The sequence below is a fragment of the Gorilla gorilla genome, chromosome 11, assembly GCF_029281585.2.
Source record: "Gorilla gorilla gorilla isolate KB3781 chromosome 11, NHGRI_mGorGor1-v2.1_pri, whole genome shotgun sequence".
NCBI classification, from domain to species: domain Eukaryota; kingdom Metazoa; phylum Chordata; class Mammalia; order Primates; family Hominidae; genus Gorilla; species Gorilla gorilla.
Genome location: NC_073235.2, coordinates 21,453,698 through 21,474,271, shown reverse-complemented (window position 1 = coordinate 21,474,271; position 20,574 = coordinate 21,453,698). Strand labels below are relative to the sequence as shown.

Below are 20,574 nucleotides of genomic sequence, written 5' to 3'. Positions count from 1 at the left end.
AGTTTTTATGTAAAAAGAAAAACAATTTCACCACAGCTATTTCACAGAAAGCAGGTCTATCAAGATTCTCCAGTTCAGGGATACTATCATTCTCAGCATTCAGCTTGACTAAATAATACAAAGCAAGTTCCTCTGTGCCTGTTTAAGCGCTCAAGATTTAATATGCCAGGCAACTTGCATGTTAGCAAAACTTTTTCTGTAAAAGGCCAGATATTAAATATTTTAGAAATAGCAGTCCATATGGTACTGTTGCAACTTCTAAACTCTGCAGCTATAATATCAAAGCAGGCATAGATAAATGAGCATGGCTGTGTTCCACTAAAATTTTATTTACAAAAACAAGTGGCAGGCCAGATTTGACTAGCGGGCAGTAGTTTGCTTACCCCTGTGCTAGAGGTTATTTGACCATGGCAAGGAATTGAAAAGATAAAAAAGGATAAAAATATGATTTAGAATATGCATTGGCAACAAAAATCATCATGTTAAGAATATACACTTGTATATAAAGTACAGTACTCACAGGTGTTTGGATCATCATGGCTCGCTGATCTCTCATTGTTCTTACAATATCTAGTGGATAAACTGGCTGATTGCATTCAATGAGACACATGGCTGTTTCCATAGTAATAAGAACCCCAGTTCTTCCGATTCCAGCACTAAAAAAGACAAATATAGGCAAGATCTTACCGATACTATTCTGTTAAACTACTTGTGGCTTTTGTGCATAAAACTGAATTATAACACAGAAGAACAATATCATTTTAATATTTTAATTATAAAAGTAGTAAGCCAAATACAGAATATTTTGAAAACAGAAAAAAAATGCACTGACTCAATTACTTGTTCTGTATCTTCCATTTACCATGTTAGTTGGAAAAATACTATTTTAAAGGAGTTAAATTTAAGTTTTTAAAATCTGAACAAGGAATAGAAGCTTACTGGAGCAACTCCTTAAAATGCAAAATGATAGAATGACAATAATAAACCATCAATGAATGCACAAAAGACAACAATATTTTAAACTCAAATATATCTTTTTTTTTTTTGAGACGGAATCTCACTCACGCCCAGGCTGGAGTGCAGTCGTGCGATCTCGGCTCACTGCAACCTCTACTTCCTGGGCTCAAGCAATTCTCCTGCCTTAGCCTCTCGAGTAGCTGGGATTACAGATGTGCGCCACCACACCTGGCTAATTTTTTTTGTATTTTTAGTAGACACAGGGTTTCACCATGTTTGTCAGGCTGGTCTCGAACTCCTGACCTCAGGTGATCTGCCCACCTCAGCCTCCCAGAATGCTGGGATTCCAGGCATGGGTCACTGCTCCCGGTCTGATTTTAAATTAAACTTTACCACTGGGATAGCCAAGAACAACTTTTTAACTTCTAATCTGTGAACACGAATGCAGTAGTTATCAGGGACTTGGGATATAAAATGGTGTTTCACCATTCTTGCTACTTTACCTCTCAAATTTTGGTCTATAATCTGTTTTGAAAATTTGAAACTCTACTCTTAAAGTGTGTTGGAAAGTCTAAGTATAAAGAGATACCTCAAGATATCCTCTGAATAAATCACTTAACAAAGGTGGCCGTAATAGGGAGGGAACAACTGTCTCCTAATCTCTGGATCAGTAGCAGTAAAGACTGAAGTCACTGTATTTGGCCCTTTGAGGGCAGAAGGGGACTTGGGTCTCAAAGAAAGAAAGAGTAGCCTGCTGTTTACTTAAAGCTTTTAGAAGTAGCATATCCTTTGGTAGGGTCACTTCAAGAGAGGTAGGAGTACTCAATGAATGTCCTAAGAGGAGCCACAGGCAAGGAAGAAGGAAGGGAATCTAAATATTAGGCTGTAACCTAATGCCTAAGCCGTTGTCTGAATGTGTCCCATAAAATTCCTATGTTAAAACTTAATCACCAATGTGATAATATTAGGAGGTGGAACCGGTGAGGCACGGTGGCTCACGCCTGTAATCCCAACACTTTGTGAGGCCGAAGTAGGTGGATCCCTTGAGCCCAGGAGTTCGAGACCAGCCTGGGCAACATGGCAAAAACCCATCTTTACAAAAAAATACAAAAATTAGCCAGGCTTGGTGGTGCACCTGTACCTCTAGCTACTCCGGGGGCTGAGGCAGGAGGATCACTTGAGCCTGGGAGGCAGAGGTTACAGTGAGCTGTGATCATGCCATTGCACTCCAGCCTGTGTGACAGTATGAGACTCCGACTGAAAAAAAAGAAAAGGTGGGACCTTTTGGAGGTGATTAAGTCATGAGGGCTGATGGGATTAAAGCGCTTATATAAAAGGACTTCAGAGAGTGGGTTCACCCCTTCTGTCCCTTCTAGCATGTGGGGAAACAGTATTCATCCCGTCCAGAGAATGACACAACAAAGTGCCATAATGGAAGCAGAGAGCAGTCCTCATCAGACCCTCATGAGAACCTGTGTGTACCCTGATCTTGAACTTCCCAGCCTCCAGAAGTATAAGAAATACATTTCTGTTCCTGTTCAATTACCCAGTCTCGAATATTTTGTGACATAGCACAAATGGACTAAGACAGCCCACAGTACTGTATTTCATCAAATCTATTGTAAATTGTTAAGACCAATTTCAGAGGTGTCAAAATATGAAAAGGAGGAGCATCTAAGAATCAGTGCAATCAGTATTTTTTTATATCTTATGATAAAGTTACTGCCAATCATATGTTAGAACATATCCTTTGCCTCCTACCTTCAGAGCATAGCTTTGAGTTCTAATTATTACAGTGACAATAACACCATAAGGACAAAATACGTACTCTCTTTTAAAAATGATGTATCTGTTCAGCTATACATTCATAAAAGACGGAAAACAGAATACCTGCAATGGACAACAACGGGTTCTTCCTTGCCAGCCCTCTTGTTTCGTACATGACAAACAAAATCTAGAAAGTCACTCGAATCATCAGGGACTCCATGGTCAGGCCAGGCTATGTACTGGATCTGAGTGAGTGGACGACTTTCATTTTTCTAAGAACAAATGAAAAATTATGCACCTTGACTCATGTATTATTGAAATTGTCCCTATAAACCTCATAAAATTCATCAGGAAAGAAGGGAGGGGGAGATAGAAAACTAAATACAGCTTGCAGCACACTTAGCATTGATCACTAGGTCAGCTGCTCTCTGACCCGCGTCCTCATAGTTGGTTGGTGCCTGTTGCCTCAGAATCCCACAGACCCATTACAAGATTATAGTTCCCCTTAACTGCTCCACAGATAACAACTTGGGACATTATGAAATGTTAGATTTCCCCTTTGAGACATTCTTTTGGGTCCTGCATACTGATGAAACTACTGACTCAGTTGGTCTAAAGGACCCTGAGGTAAGCTAACTCACCAAAGAATTCACCTCCTGATGATTTCATCCACCTTATCCCAACCAATCAGCGATCTTAATTTCCCAGCCCCTTGCTCTCCACCATCCCCTTAAAACCCCATCCCAGATCTCATCTCCTCGGGGAGATGATTTGAGGGTCTCCTCCCCATCTCCTTGCTCGGTACCCTGCGATCATTAAACTCTTTATCTGCTGCATCCCTGCTGTCTCAGTGTATTCGTCTGTTATTGCACAGCAGGAATATGAACCTGTTGGTACTATGACATTATCTTTAAAATATATTCATGTCATTGGAATTTTAGAAGGAAAGCAAAACCAACCACTCCTCTTCTCCACCAAAAGTTATGTATAAACTCATTAAAATGCAAAATTTCAACAAAAAGAAAAGAAACTATTTTATAGAAATAGTTGTATCCATTTAAGTATGGCTAATTACATTACTACTCTTTTTATAACTCAATTTCTACATGTGTAAAGTATTTTAAAGATGATAATCAAGTACATAGGTAGAAACAAATTAAGACCCAGAGAAATGCTTAAAAAAAACTAATGAATTCTTGGGTGAGCAAAAATGGTAGAGTAAAAAACATTTTTTGTGAACAAAGCTGACCTAATCCTCACACAATGCAGATGAAATTATGGAAATCAGAAAAATAAAATCTAAAGATAAATGTATATTAAAAATTGGAGTTAATAAAAACACAAATCAGTGGGATTAATTCTTTTTGGAGAGCCAAAGTTGGTATAATGGAGACAGTAAGAGTATTGGGTTTAGATACATCTTGGTTCAAATCTTGACTCTGCCAGTTACAGCATTCAGTGTTTCAGAAAATAATTTCCTTCAACTGAAAAATGAAATAACATCTGTACTTTAAAGGATCAGTCTTATGCTAAAAAGACTCCATGAGAGGACCTGTAAATCACCCCATCAGCTACTTGGCACCATATACTCAATAAATGGTTGCTATAGTCATTCAACACTATAATTATAACTATGGTTATTGCCATTTACACTAAAGAGAGCTTCCTGAAGAGTAAAAGTAAAAGGTATTCAAGACTTGAGGTAGTATCTGCTATCATTAATCCATCCATGTATGTATGTATTTATGGGAGCGAACTTATTTTCCCAATTATGTTTGGCTCAAACTTTAGAAACTAACTCATGTCTTAGTTCTAATGTACTCAGGGTGTGTAAAGAAAAGCCACTGTGGTATATAAAACTGTCATGGATAATCTACAGGTGGAGTATAATAGAGACTATGCTAAAGATAGACATTATTTTATATAAACATACGTAGCCTATCTTTCATTATCTATTTGAGAAAATGAAGAAATATCATATTGGCTTGACCTGTTACATTAGACCATGAGCTACACGGTATATGTCCCCAAACCCTAAATTCATTCTGATGGACTCTAGCCCATAAAATTTTGAAATTTTAAAATTCTTGTTATTTTAGCTTTATTCAATGCCAGATTCCTTTTCTATAAATTAGCACAACTTCTGGCTTCTTCCCTTTTAGTCAGTAAGGCTCTGTCTCTCTGGTTTCCTTTAATCATGCTCTTGGGGTTGGAGGGGAGTTCTCATTTCCAAAGGTTTGACCATTGATGGGATAGTCCTGGGCACTCATAGCTTGGGCTATTTGCTCTTCTCTAGCAGTTACTTCCTTCTTTTAGTCCCTTTCAAAACCAAAGATGGTGGCAGGGGGATAGCTAGCTGCAGGCAGAGAAAGTAGGGTGCACTGTCTCTAGCAGCCTGACAGAACTGGCAGCATGATGCTCTCTACATACATCTTCCAATTGGGATACTGAGCCATCATTTATTAATCAGTTTCATTTGAAGCCAAGGGGACTGACTCAGGCAAAATTAAGAGCTGGCAATTAGAAATCTACACCCCATCTGCTGTCAGAAGGTCCTGGTTACAACCTTTTCCTTCTTAATATGTAGGGGGCTGTGCAGTTGCTCTCCTCTACTCTTTTAAAAAAGGAAAATAATTTAATAGCTTTCAATTGTTTTTTCCATTTCCACAGACACACCCAAATACTGTACTGATACTACTTGGAGTAAAAGTTTTTTTTATAACGAAACATATCTAAACAGCTGTTCTGAATAGGCAAAGTAGTAACAGTAGTATTATTTACCAGACTACTTTTTCACTGACCATTCATATTTAGTCACAGAAACTAAAGAAAAACATTAATTTTATAATAGAATAGGATAATACTCTTAATAAAATTCCAAAGTACCCCATTAAAGCAGATAAATAATTCAATAATTCTTATAGTATTTCCTAGCAACCAATACCCAAACTAAAAACATTTTCAGCTTTCAGTCTTTACCTTGAACACAACAGTTCTAATGAACAGATATCCTGCCTTCTTACCTCCTGGTTAAATAGTGTCATCTTCCTGAAGATATAGGCAGTGTTTCCTTCTTCAGAGTGGCAGGTAACTTGGTAGCATCCATAAGATGAACTGCCTGTGGGTTCTGGCCAATATTGGTGACATTTAACCTGATATTGATATAAATAAATAATAAATAAATAAAATTATATACATATGGATTCATGTTCTCCAATTTTTAAAAATTTTTTTTAAATAAATTTCAAACATAGAAAAGTTACAAGAAAAATTTAATAAATTTCATCTAGATCTGCTGACTAGTGTTTTTTTTTTTTTGCGATGGAGTTTTGCTCTTGTTGCCCAGGCTAGAGTGCAATAGCACGATCTTGGCTCACTGCAACCTCTGCCTCCTGGGTTCAAGCGATTCTCCTGCCTCAGCCTCCCAAGTAGCTGGGATTACAGGCATGTGCCACCAAGCCTGGCTAATTTTGCATTTTTAGTAGAGACGGGGTTTCACCATATTGGTCAGGCTGGTCTTGAACTCTTGACCTCAGGTGATCCACCTGCCTCCGTCTCCCAAAGTGCTGGGATTACAGGTGTGAGCCACTGCACCCAGCCGACATTTTTTCTTCGTCACTTTTTTCCCTTTTTAATAGTAAGTAATCTGGCTATATTTTGAGACAGCAAAAATCCTCATTAAATCTTAAGATTTTTTAAAACAGCTGTAATGACAAGTAATTCATATACCATACCGTTCACTCGTTTAATGTATACAATAGTTTTCAGTATATTCACAGAACTGTGCAACCATCACCACAATCCCTTTTAGAACATTCCCATTACACCCAAAATAAACCCTATACCAATTAGTAGTCATTGTTCATTCTTCCTCATCTGTTCCCCCATCCTTACCCCAGATCTAAACCACCACTGATCTACTTCATGTCTCTACAGAGTTGCCTATCCTGGACATTTCGTATAAATGCAGTCATACAATATGTAGTCTTTTTGACCTCTTTCACTATGCTAAGTGTTTTCCAGGTTTACCCATGTTGTAGTATGTATCACTACTTCGTTCCTTTTTATTGCCAAATAATATCCAACCATAAGACTATACCACATTTTATTTGTATATTTGAGTTGTTTCTACATTTTGGCCATTATAAATAATGCTGTTATGAATGCTCATGTACAAATTTTTGTGTGGACAGACCTTTTCAACTCTTTTGGATTTAGGAATGAAAGTACTAAGTTATACCAACTCGACGTTTAACTTTTTGAGGAACTACAAGACTGTTTTCCAAAATGGCTGGATGGTTTTACAAACCCACCATAGGAGGGTTCTGTTTTTTCCATATCATCCCTAGAACTTGTTTTTATACGTCCTTTTCATTTTAGCCATCCTCTAGGATATAAAGTCTCATTAAGGTTTTGATCTGCATCTTCCTGATAATGATGTGGAGCACCTTTTCTTGTGCTTCTTAGCCATTTGTATATCTTCTTTGGAGAACTGTCTATTCAGATCCATTGCCCATTTTTAAATTGCATTATTTATTTTACTGTAGAGTTGTAAAGAGTTCTGTATATACGTTAGACACAAGACCCTTAACAAATGTATATTAATCCCTTTAAATAACAATGACAGTAATGGCTAACACTTATGTCACATTTATTTATGTGTTAGTCACAGTTTTATGCACTTAACCATGATGATTTAAAACAAGAAACCACAAGAAAAGAAGATTAAAGGTTACAAAGGCTTAAATAAATATGAATGTTTTGACTACATATGTGCAGTATGATTTGAAAAAAGTCCAAGCAATGTGTAAGATTCAACTATGACTTACTCTGCCACGTTCAACTTGTGTGGTCAACATTACAACCATAGAGGAGCCTTGTTCCCAAGTCATCTGCCAAAAATCTGTACAAGTGTGTGGTAATGGCCCTTGACAAGCAATGTACTGATTTATAATGCTGGAAGAAGGAATTTCCATCTAAAAAGAAAAGGGCATGAAAATAAAATGTTTTGCATTACTTTTTACAGTAATCAGGAATATGAAAATCATCCACTAACTGTTATAGTGAATACAACTAACCTCAATAAACTGCCGTCAGTAAAACAAATCTTTATTAACGATTTCTCATTGTATCTGTAGAAGAAATTTCATGGCAATGTTCAACAGTTATATGTATTTATCTTTTAATTAGTGGAAATAAGAATTTAAATATTTTCCTGGGCTCAAGCAATTCTCCTGCTTTGGCCTCCCAAAGTGCTGAGATTACAGGTGTTAGCCACACCCGGCCTATTATGATTTTTAAAAGCAGCTTAACACAGAATTTTGTTTCAGAGGCAGAGACTTTGTAAAGAAATAAAAAATACTTATCTGTAAATAGTTTATTGGTAAAATTTGTGAGGAACAAAAATTCTGCCATTGGTTTTAGCTTGAATTTTTACATATAAAATAACTTTAGAGGGTATCAGAATATTTTAAATTCATAATTTTCAGAAAGAGGTAAGATAGTATTTGGGAAAGTTGAGTCATCAGTCATTATCCTACTACATTTTGAGATTAATTTTTTTTAAAAAAGGTGATATATGCACATGACAATTCAAAGAATAACAAAGAGTGAATAAAGAAAGTCTCTTCTCCCATTTCAGCTTCTAGTTTGCAGCCAGGAAGGTAATCTTTTTCTGTTTGTCATATAGCCTTCTCAGGGATATTCTATATACAACATATAAACATATATACAACTTCCCACTTTTCTGTAAAACTGTTGCTTAAAAATGGTAGTATACTATATATATAATGTTGTTCTGCTTCTTATTTCTCCGTTTTACTTCATCTTCAAGATCATGTTTGATGAGTAAATAAAATTTCATTCTTTTAAATGGCTCTACTGTATAAATATACAAGAAAATATTTAATGCAGATTTAAGGCTCTCATGTTTTTTATTTCTGTAAACTTGCCCCAACCTGTGCTCATTTGACAGCAAAATCTGACCTGAACTGACCTAAGACTATTTGCACTCTTTATTAGTCTTACTTAGGGAGAATATCTATAGTTTGCTGTTAACTATTCAGATATATTGATTATGGAGCACTTGTCCCATAGCCTGCCAGCGATGCTACTTATTATAGTATATGTACTAAATACCCTTTCAAAATTCCAAAAATTCAGAATCCCAAAGCATATTTTTCTACACCCTCCCACTCACTGCCCCTTTATGTGGAGAATGAGGTCTTCCTATGTTGCCTAGGCAGGTCTCAAACTCCTGGGCTGAAGCTATCCTCCAGCCTATGCCTCTCTTTAGTGCTGGGATTACAGGCATGCGCTACTGCGCCTGGCCCCATAGTATATTTAACCTAAGGTTTCACATAAAGGATGTGGACCTACATGTAGTATTATCAAACTTTTGCTCTTTCAATCTCAGGTGAAATAGTAATTCCTTGAAGTTTTCATTTGCACTTTTCTTTTTGTAAACTGCATGTATTTTTCATTTAACTCTGATATTATTTTTCTAAGTGTTAAAATAGTATTGTGGTTTTGCTACCAAAAAAAAAGGCCTTATCAGAGATATATTCCTAAGTAGCTAATCTCCATCAAGGATTCTCTATTTGCAAATTTGACTACTTGATAAAATTTATTCATAACCCTCAAAACAGTTGCAGGGATTTCTTGGTCATCTAGTAGACATACTTAGAGCAGTGAAAAATTGGAGTCATCTGAAGACATGCACATTTCCAGGTGAGATCAAACAAACCAACTCATTTTGTTTTAGCTCTCATACTGTAAACAAGTGGCCTTTTTGCATTCTATATAGTGCCTTACTTTTCACCTTTTGGGTTTTTTACTGGTGATTTTGCTGTTTAAAACTGGCCCCCAAGTGTAGTTTTAAAGTGCTGACTAGTGTTTCTAAGTGCAAGAAGGATGTGATATACCTCATGGAGAAAATGTGTGTGTTAGATAAGCTTCCTTGAGGCATGAGTTATAGCGCTGTTGACTATGAGTTAAATGTTAATGAATCAGCAATATATATTAAATAAAGTGTCTTTAACCAGAAACAACAGTATGTATTGATTAGCTAATTAAAATATTGTGACTTTTGGCCTGGGGGAACCTAACCTTGTATTTTCCCTAGAAGCAATGGTTAAATAGTCTCTAATTTAGCATGTACAAAGACTTTCTAGAGCATGACAACATCGAATGGTGAGAATTAACTCAACTTACATATACAGTGATATATTTGGGCTTAAAAATAATTTGGAGGTTAGTATTTAGCTAAGATTGGCCACTAGTTGATAGCTCTTGAAACTGGGTAAGAGGTATGGGGTGACTCTTTTATACTATTCTCTCTACTTTTGTATAAATTTAAAAATGACTATTAAAAATGTCATTTGCATAATTTCCTTTTCTATGAATTGTCTTTGCATGTCCTTCATCCATTATTTTCACTGCTCTTTTTTTTTTTTTTTTTTTAGACAGGTCTTGTTCTGTCACCCAGTGACAGTCATGTGATCATGGCTCACTGCAGCCTCAACCTCTCAGGCTCAAGCAATTCTCCCACCTCAGTCTCCTGAGTAGCTGGGACAACAGGCATGCACCACCATGACTGCTAATTTTTATATTTTTATATTTTTATTTTTATTCCAGAAATGGGGTCTCAATATGTTGCTGAGGCTTACTTTTCTTATTCATTTATGAAGCTCTTTGTATATTAAATAAGCTTTTTCTAGTATTTAAAAAATTCCATTTGTCATTTGATTTTAGTTTTTGATTTTAGTCATTTGATTTAGTTTTTAAGCATACCAAAAATAACAAATTTTACCTTGTCAAATTCATCTCTTTAAGCTTAGACATGTATCTAAGTTTAAAAAACCTCCCTTTGAGATTTTAAACAATTTTCACTTATTTCCTTCAAGTAATTTCATAATTCCACTTTAAAAATTACATTTTGATATATTTGAAATATATGTTGGCATCAAGAGTGAGTAGAGGTAAAGTATTTATAGATGAACGATATGATATAAAGATCTGCTTCAAAAGAACCTGGTAAAGGTGAAACCAAGTTTGTCATGAGTTGACAAGTGCTGAAACTGAGTGATGTGTACATGAAGGTTGATTTTACGGTTTGCTTTAATTTTGTACACTTGAAATTCTCTAATTACAGAGTTAAGAAAAAAATAGTAACTTTTTTTTCCAGGTAAGAGAAAAAAATGCCTCTTTACAATGACATATTCTAGACTAGTGGTCCCCAACCTTTTTGGCACCAGGGACTGGTTTCTTGGAAGACAATTTTTCCATGGAGTGGGGTTGGGAGGGTGGGAGGTGGGGATGGTTACAGGATGAAACTGTTCCACCACAGATCATCAGGCATTAGATTTTCATAATGAGCATGCAACCTAGACGATTACCGGTCCATGGCCCAGGGGTTGGGGGCTCCTGTTCTAGACAGTTGACCCAACCTACCATTCACTGGATAGTCTGTTTTATCTCCAATGATCTAAAAGGCCACCTCTACCATAAACAAAATTCTAGTATCTAAGTCTATTTATGAACTGGACTATTCCATTCCACTGCTCTACCTGTATATTAATACACAAGTACCAAAATATTTTCTTTAATATTACTTCAATAATATTTTTCATAGCTGAAAGTTTTAATATTCTATCCAGGTCAGGATTTTAACAAAAAGAACCTCAAAGTTCATAGTGGCTCGTATTTTTCCAAATGGCAAAGGCATAATAAAAATAAACTTACATTTATATAGTTCGCATTGATGTAGTCTTCATTACCTTTTAAAATGACCCGTGTGGCATCATCTAAAAAAATTTAAAAGAAATAATGTTTTAGTAAAGTTATGTTTAAAAGATTAAATTTAACAGAGACAATAAGATACTTACAAGGCGAAATATCTCTGTATCTATTTTTGGAAATATTCTGAGGTAATTTGGCACAGGACATTGTCATTCCAGGTTTTTTCCGATACAGTTGCTAAAAAAAAAAAAGGTACAATTCCAATAAAAGCCATAAACAATTTCTCTTTTGTTTACCAGACTTGTTTCTATACTAACAGGAAACAGGTTTTTTTTGCCTTTGAATAGGTCATCTATACAATGATATACCATAGTCTAGTAGAGTACTGAACCAGATTTGCAAAGCTGAATTCTTCAGTTTCTAACATAAATTATGTGTCATATTTTGAAAAGTGGTAAAACTAGTGAAACCAATTCTGCTTACAGCAGGAGCACCTGAAGTTGCGAGTAGCAAATCTGCAGAAAACATTTAACTTTCATTTAGTCTGGAGGTGTTTACAGTCTATGAACTAAGAACTTTTGAACAAAAACAGACATATCCTAAATGTTTTATAGTTAAACACTTACCTATAACATATATGTCAGAACAACAAATATTAATGACGGTCATTTCTAAAAACACATTAAAAACTATCCAGGGAGCCTAGCATGGCTGTGCATGCCTGTAATTCCAGCTACTTGAGAGGCTGAGGCCGGAGGATTGTTTGGACATACGAATTTGAGATCAGCCTAGGCAACATAGTGAGAGGCCACTTCTCAAAAAAAAAATTCAGGTTTACTAATTTAAACAAATTAGGTTGATACAGTCTGAATAAAACATTTCAAAATCCACTGGGTGATCGTGGGTCAAAAAGCACATTATAAGCACTGAAGAAGCATTCTAGTTCATTGGATATAATGATCTGTCTGAAAGTTTTGGTTTTTCCAGTTTTCAAGATTGCACCAATGAAAAATAAACAAAGATTAAATATGACAAGGTATAAACTTCAAAAATAAAAGTTATTTTCCTTTAGCTCAGGATTTTATTTATTTATTTATTTATTTATTTATTTATTTATTTATTATTTTTTTGAGATGGAGTCTCGCTCTGTCGCCCAGGCTGGAGTGCAGTGGCGCAATCTCAGCTCACTGCAAGCTCTGCCTCCCAGGTTCACGCCATTCTCCTGCCTCAGCCTCCTGAGTAGCTGGGACTACAGGCACCCGCCACCACACCTGGCTAATTTTTTGTATTTTTAGTAGAGATGGGGTTTCACCGTGTTGGCCAGGATTGTCTTGATCTCCTGACCTTGTGATCCGCCCTCCTCGGCCTCCCAAAGTGCTGGGATTACAGGCGTGAGCCACCACACCCAGCCAAGCTCAGGATTTTAAAGTATATAATAGCCTATCTTCATCTGCCACCTTTCAAAAAAACAGCTATTTAACTATAGAAAAAAATTTAGTTTGATGACATATGTATAAAATTTCCTTATCCCTCTTTTTAAAACATATTTTATTTATATAACCATAGCTAGTATTTTGGGAGCAATTTTTAAAACTTGGCATTTTAGAACTCTTTATGTCAAACATTTCTCAGAATATCATTTTAGTTTAGAAATTATAATGCATAGATTAGGCACTTAAGAAACTATGATACTAGTTAGCAAATATCAGCAAAATGCTTTTAATATATAATGATATTACTTACATCAAACTGTGTCAGGACTGTTCCAGTGATAAGCCCCTCAGCTAGCTGGATCATTGACTCCCGCAGGGAATGGTCATCCTGATGCACACTATCTAGTGGGGCTTTCTCAGGAATATACTGGAAATCTGGCTCATTTTCTAGCTTTTCTTCCACTACATCATATACAGCTAAAAAAAAAAAAAAAAAAAAATCAAACAAACCCCAAAACGTGGAAATCTTAATGAATTCACACGATAGGAATTTACCAGATACACTGTATAATGTTTTGTTCAAAAAATAATTCATTTGTGAAGAATTACACCAGATCTGGGTCTGGTGTCACTATGGGGGGACAGAAAGTAGTTGTGGAGTTGAGGGGCTTTGCTGTACCTTTGGAGGGAAGAAGTGTTCTTGGCTACATTGCTGAAAATGTCTATAACTTGAAGAGACAATAAGAAAGAAGAGCTGCTGAGAAGCAGCTGTGAATACACCCGCTCTTAATTTGTAGGGGACCTAGGGCAAGAGTACAAATAGAGACCTATATACCATATGTTTAACTATGAGAAGTTGCAAAAAACTTGAACACAGTGCTAAACAAAGTATGCTTCATCCTCTTTCTGTGATGTATCTACAAAACAACCTGGGAGGCCAGACTTCAAATGAGAATTCTAGGCCAGAATTCATGGTCATGGTAATGTGAGGAGATTCAGACCCTAGATCCTAGGCCTGTATTCTACCGTTACCCACTCTCAGTCCCATTTTTTAACATAGGGGCTTATAAACATACATGTGAAGATCCCAGCCCACATGCAAGATATATCTATACCTGTCCCTCCACAAACTGTAGCCTCTTAGTTACCTTCTGGGCTAGGATACACACACCATGTGAACCCACCTTGAGAGAACGGATGTGTGGAAAATACCCACGCAGATTTAGAGAGGCTCAGGGTGATCTGGACCCAGAACTGAGGTTTGAAAAAAAGTGGTATAGAAAGGGAAGGGAGGTTATAGCTTGGCATGTCCTTTTGGTCCTATAAAATTATGACTCCACTGGGAGAAGAAAGAGAGCCAAAGCAGGGCCTTCTAAAACATGGAGCCAAGGTAGGGGCCTCTTTACCCTTGCCTAAGAGATCTGGTTCCTCCTTGAATATCTATACATTTTTTTAGAAAAATAAATTTCTGAAATGAAGAATGAAAAGACAAAAAGTTATGACAACATTTTGCCTAAGAAGAAATAAGAATTAAAGGGGAAAAGATCAGAAAAACAAAAATATATTCTTGGCAAACACAGTTTTAAATTTTAATTATATGATACCTTAAGAATGGAAAAGATAGACCCACACTGAAAACAGATGCAGGTTCTGCTCCGTATTTTGACTATGAAACAATTTAGAAAGATATTTTGCAAGAAGTAGACCCTGGTGGGTTCCTCTCATACTGTAAAGCAAAAGGATGAGATCTGGAATTGTAAAAAGGCTGGGTCTTTGCCATCATATGGATTTTTGTTCATATTCTGGCTCTGTTGCGTCATGAATCTGTGAGCAGGTAACTGAATGTCTTGGTGTCAAAGTATCTTCAACTCTAGAATGGGGATAATTCATCTATCTCATTGGATATCTATGAGGATTAAATGAAAATATACAAAAGAGCCTAGGTGCACAGAAAGTTTTTAATAACTATTAGCTAATATCATTGAGTTCTTTAGGATCTATTATCAAGAGAAAATATAATACAATAAATACAGAAAAAAAATGTTATTCCTGGTTTAAAATTTAAGTAGCTGTATGTGACAGAAAACACCTAATGACTCACCTAAGTATCAAGTCTAAATGAACAAGTTCCTTGAAAAGTCAAAATAGAATGTTCTGTTGAAGTCCTTTTAATCTTCCTAGAAAGCCAATTCTAGACCATTAATGGAAAAGAACACAAAGTGAAGAAGATAAAATGAAAACGCCTATTTGTGAACAAGAGGTACAAAGAGGATTTTTTATTTTTTGTTTACAAAAAAGAAATATCCTTGCAAAATTTTGCAGGGTTGGGTGTGGTGGTGACAAGTAGAATTCGAATGATATTTCACTCTCCTATGGTACATATTCAAGTGGTAATATGGCATTAACAATAATTATTCTGTGGCTAAAAAAATGATTAATAGTAAATTGTATAGAACAAAACCAGAAGAATATGTCTAATCCTGGGATATTAGACATACAAAACTTTTTTCTTAGAGCAGACTGATAAAGTGTTGAGGGAACTCTAAACAATGCCATATGAACACTGGCTGAAGACTCTAGGACTGTTAAACTGGAGAAAGGGAGGTGGGTTTCTGGTAAAATTAGCTATTGTCAAAAAACTGAAGGAAAGGGGGTTAAACTTATAATGCATAGCACAGAGTGACAGAATTAGGAGCAGGACTGAAGAAAGATGGACTTTTAGTTCAATTTACAGTTTGAGCTATCCAAAGATGGAATGACCTGTTTCAGGAGCCACAAAGTGCTCTATCTACATTGGTAGAATGTTCTTGAGGTTGTTGTGGAGGAAATTCATGCAATTAGCCAAAGAGCTAGAGCTTATGGCATTCAAGTTTTCTCCAAACCTGGAATTCTATGACTATGAATTAACAAGTCAGCTGTCCAGATTGGGAGATGACATGATTAGGCAAGTAGACATCATATACTGAAAACAAAGGCAGTATTTTAAAAACACTTTAACTATAGCTTGTTATGGCATTTTCTAAAAGTGGAACAGAGTTCAAATTTACTTTCATTCATTCAACTAGTATTTATTGAGTACTAGTACTACAACTATTACCATTTAGGGGAAATGGGAGACCATTTTAGCTATGGTAGTCAGGAGAGAAAGCCCTTCTGAAGATGATATCTGAGCAGAGACCTGAATGAAGTATAGGTATAAGTCATAAAAAAATCAAGAAGAGTATGTCAGCACAGGGAACAGCAAGGATAAAAACCCTAATAAGCCGATTAGATTGGAAGATCTGAGGAACTGCAAGAAAGCTAGTGTAGAATAGAGGAAAGTAAGCAAGGCTGAGTGGGAGCAAGGGGTGGGGGGGCAAAGAACTTGAATTCTGCTCCACGTGTCAATGAAAGCCACCGTGCTTTGAGCAGGAAACTTAGGTGACTTATGTTTTATGTCAGAAATCTGGCTGCTGTGTTCAGTAATGAACAGTAATAAATTATTATAAATTATCTGGTACTACATAGAGTACTCACCATTAGGTCGAACTAGAAGCATGAGTTCCCCAGAATGTCTCTCACAACTAGCTTTAATAAACAGCACAACCTGATCATGAGTGTGTTCTGCAATGTCCCGACCATTGATCAGTACAACTTGGTCCCCTTCATTCAGTCTAGGGACACAGAGGTCAGCCTGTAATATAATATAGATAAGGTTTCAGATTGGCATGCAACTTTCTGAAAGTAGAGCACAGGAATTTATTTTAATAGACCCAATAGCAGGAGAACTAAACTACATATAGAAAAGCATCTTTCATTTATTCATCTATTTAAAAAATGTAGAAATCTAGCTTTGCCAGAGAGAGTATTTTTGTTCCTTCTTCATTCAACAATTTCTTTCCTGATGATGACCTATTATGTGCCTAGACATACAAATAAGACTGATGATTTCCAGGTACATACACACAAGTAGCTTTAGCTTTACACTGTCTAGATACATACAAACTTCAGTTACCATGATTTAATTAAATAACACCAGTCCCCCAACAATACAATTCAAACTTTAGTTACCACAGTGTATTTACCGTGTAACTGTAAAAAGTACAAACTTTGCTGCTAGCTTCAATGCAAAAATCACTACATAAATAACAGACACACATCATCATCAGTGGCCAGTCACATCAGTTCTTCCAAAGTCTGATGGTCATCTGTTTTCAGTTCAAGTGCAGACAGGAAAGCATGTAGTTGGGCTGCCTCCTAGTCTCCCAGTGATAAACCCATATTAAAATGAATAACCTAAATCTAAAGAGGAAATTGATCACAAAAGATGAAAGTGCAGCAAAGTGAATAATGCTGGAGGTGAAGTTTGAATGGACCATAAATACAGTCAGAGAAGCAATAGATGACCACGGGAATGTTAACACTGTTGTTGGAGAGACCCCAGATATGCAGCCAAAGGAACTTTCGGAGATATTTCACAACATCAGAAGTTCAGAGGACAAAGTACTGAAAGTGTGTCAAGTAGACAGTATTAGGACAATTTGCCAAGGCAAGAAATGAAGCTCATTTGGTATTCTAAGCTGTACCACGGGGAGGAGGCAAGCACCGTTTAAACTACTCATAATGAGTTTTCACAAGAAAATAAAACATTTAAATTCTCAGTGTTTCTAATGTTTTGAATTACAGGACACAAAATCCTATATTAGCTTTACTATTTTTTTTCATTTCCTTTTACCTTTATAAGAGACAGTAAAGGAAATTCTTAATGTTTTGACAATAAATTTAAAGGTCATGGGAACAACCATAATTTTTCCCATTAATCATCAAGATCCTGCACAATTTCATCTTGCATGGTCATTTTTATAGTCTTGCACTATAGCACAAAGTGAGAAGACAAACAGCAATTAAGGGAAAAGAGACAAAAGAAATAGAAATATGGACATGTTCTGGGAACACAGCAATGAAAACATATGAGAGTGAATTTTGAGGAATGATAGGCCAGGTTGAGAAGGAAATGATGGGGTTGGATCTTACAAAAAAGGGAACTGCTTGTGGTAAAGGCATGAAGAAATAAAAGCACAACTACTGAAATTCTTTATCAACACAAAGTCAATAAAATCCAGTAAGGCACTGTCATTAGTGGAAAAAACACTGGTCTAGAAGTTACTCTGCTGCTTCTGAAATGAGTGATTAATTAGACATCTGAAGTTCTGAAAAGACATCTGAAAATGAAAAGTTCTGATTATTTCTTAGAGTTGTTGTGAAGATAAAGATGAGATAATTCAACCCAAAGCTTTAAAATCTGGAACGTTCAAATTTAGAGTTATGCTCATTCTCTCAAGTTGCTTTTTTGTCTACTTATGTAGTGAAGTAGATGACAGACATTCATATATTCCCTCTGTGCACTAGCAGTGTGATGCTTTTGTATACCAATTAGTTCCAAGTTTTTGTAAATGTCTTTGAGATACCTGAAGTATAGTGAATTGGGAGCCAATGGTACTGGGGAAAATATAATAATGGGCTATAGCAGACAGAGCTTTCCCTCACATTATTTTGTGCATAGTGTAGATGGCAGAAAAAAAGAGGTGGTCTGTGTGTTAAAGAGGATAGCTATGAATCTCTTACTGTATCCATTATCACTAAAGGGAACTCTCTTATAGCTAATATGCCTTTTGTCAGATATGTCACAATTTTTAATTTCCATTTCATTCTGATCTGACAAGTCTAAATAAACTGTTTGTGTGTATATATACACACATACAGAGCAAGACCCTGTCTTGCTCAAATATATGTTTGAGGATCTTGCTCTGTGTGTGTGTGTGTGTGTGTATTTCAGACAGGGTCTTGCTATATATTTGAGACAGGGTCTTGCTCTGTTGCTTAGGCTGGAGTGTAGTGGTGTGATCATAGCTCACTACAGCCTTGAACTCCTGGGCTCAAGTGATCCTCCCACTTCAGCCACTGGAGTAGCTGGCATCACAGGCGTGTGCCACCATATCTGGTCAATTTTAAAATTTTTTTTATAGAAACAAAGTTTCACTATGTTGCCCAGGGTAGTCTTAAGCTCCTGAGCTCAAGCAATCCTCCCACCTTAGCCTCCCAAAGTGCTAAGATTATAGGTATGAGCATCACACCCGGCCAATAAACTGTATGTTAAAATGAGTTTTGTTGGAGCAACAGCTTTTGGCTAAGATTATCAAACAGAAAGAGAATCATAACTTTAATTGGGAGTTATTTTATCCATTTCAGAAGATGTCCAATATAAAAAATTACAATAAAATATCTGAATCCCATAAACATGTACAACTATTATGTATTCATAAAAAAACAGAAACCTTTTCCTTTTCCCCCAATTGCCTAAACTGTGGTTTCCAATGAGAAGGTTGTGGTGATCTCTAAATTAACAAAATAATACAAAAATAATAAATTCCTATTGTTTTAATTTTTTCCCCCAATAGAATGACTATGTTTTAATTTGTTCTAAATTCCAGCCAATATTTATGGAACATAGTTCTACATGGCAGAAGGGAAAAATTACCAACAATATGTACAGATTAAAAAGAGAACTTAACAGTCTTAGAATTCTGTTTGGAAATGAATATATCTATAGAATATTCTCTGAATCCTTGACTTAATTGAAAACTATCCATATTCATTGCTCAGAAAAATGAATACTTTTTTTATGCGTGTGAGTCATTGACTATTACAACTGTCATGTAAATAAAGAAATGTGTATTATCTCTTCTAATTATAAGAGCAATATATGCTCATTGTCATGATCCAGACAATTAAAAAAATACAGAATACCTGTAATTCCATTACCCACTGTTAACTTTTTTAGCATGTTTCCAGAATTTTTCTATGTATCTAATATTTTAATAAACTGGTTCAAACATATATGTGAAATTATATATTTTTCCATAATGCCATCTTATGGATATATTTCCATATTTATATAGTTACATTACCATCTCAATAGACACAAAGCAACATATAATTTGTTTCCCCAACTTTAACGATGAACATTTTGATTATTTTTCATTTTAAACTGTTAGAAACCATACTGTAATTAATATCCTTGTATTTCTTTGTTCCCTAGTCCACATTTGATTATTTTTCCACTTTAAACTGTTATAAACCATACAATTAATATCCTTGTGTAAGTACTCTTTGTTCCCTAGTCAAATTATTTCATTAGGAGAAATTCCTGAATGTGAAATTGTCAGGCCAAAAGATATACAACTGCTTTTTTTTAAGTCTTAAATTTTTGTTTTTAGCAAAGTTATAAATCACACCATTAAAAGATTTGACTAGGTTTATAAGACTGTTAAGAAACTGTTTGTGTTCCTCCCTACCACCTCCCCATCTCTAGAGGCAACTTTTTTCAACACTTTAGATATATCTTTCTGTATTTACCTCTGCATCTCTAACATCTCTCTATTGTTATTCTTTTCTGTTTTAGATATTATCTATTAACTTTCTACATGATAGATAATTCATCAATCCTTCATCCCTTCATCTGCAGTCCCAATCATATTCATATTTCCCATCAAATATATATAAAATAAATAATTTTGGATTATCTCTACCATCTTTGTCCCCATCTTTTACATACATATTAATAGTATGTCCCCAGGAGTCATTTTATACATAATATCCCCGGTCTCGTCCCCCAGTCATAACGGACTTTTTTCAAATA

At 35.7% G+C, this 20,574-nt stretch overlaps 1 protein-coding gene across 4 annotated transcripts in view; it reads right to left on the bottom strand.

Moving 5' to 3' along the window:
* The window catches only part of PTPN4 (protein tyrosine phosphatase non-receptor type 4), a 224,243-nt gene that overhangs the window by 16,394 nt on the left and 187,275 nt on the right, over positions 1–20,574 (bottom strand). For all 4 annotated transcript variants that reach the window (XM_055380519.2, XM_019022677.4, XM_055380517.2 and 1 more), the window contains 8 exons: positions 16,413–16,569; positions 13,207–13,373; positions 11,610–11,700; positions 11,467–11,528; positions 7,554–7,700; positions 5,748–5,876; positions 2,848–2,996; positions 521–656 (listed from right to left, as the gene is read on the bottom strand). In XM_055380519.2, the coding sequence (XP_055236494.1) occupies positions 521–656; positions 2,848–2,996; positions 5,748–5,876; positions 7,554–7,700; positions 11,467–11,528; positions 11,610–11,700; positions 13,207–13,373; positions 16,413–16,569 (1,038 nt within the window). The remainder of the gene's footprint in view (positions 1–520; positions 657–2,847; positions 2,997–5,747; positions 5,877–7,553; positions 7,701–11,466; positions 11,529–11,609; positions 11,701–13,206; positions 13,374–16,412; positions 16,570–20,574) is intronic.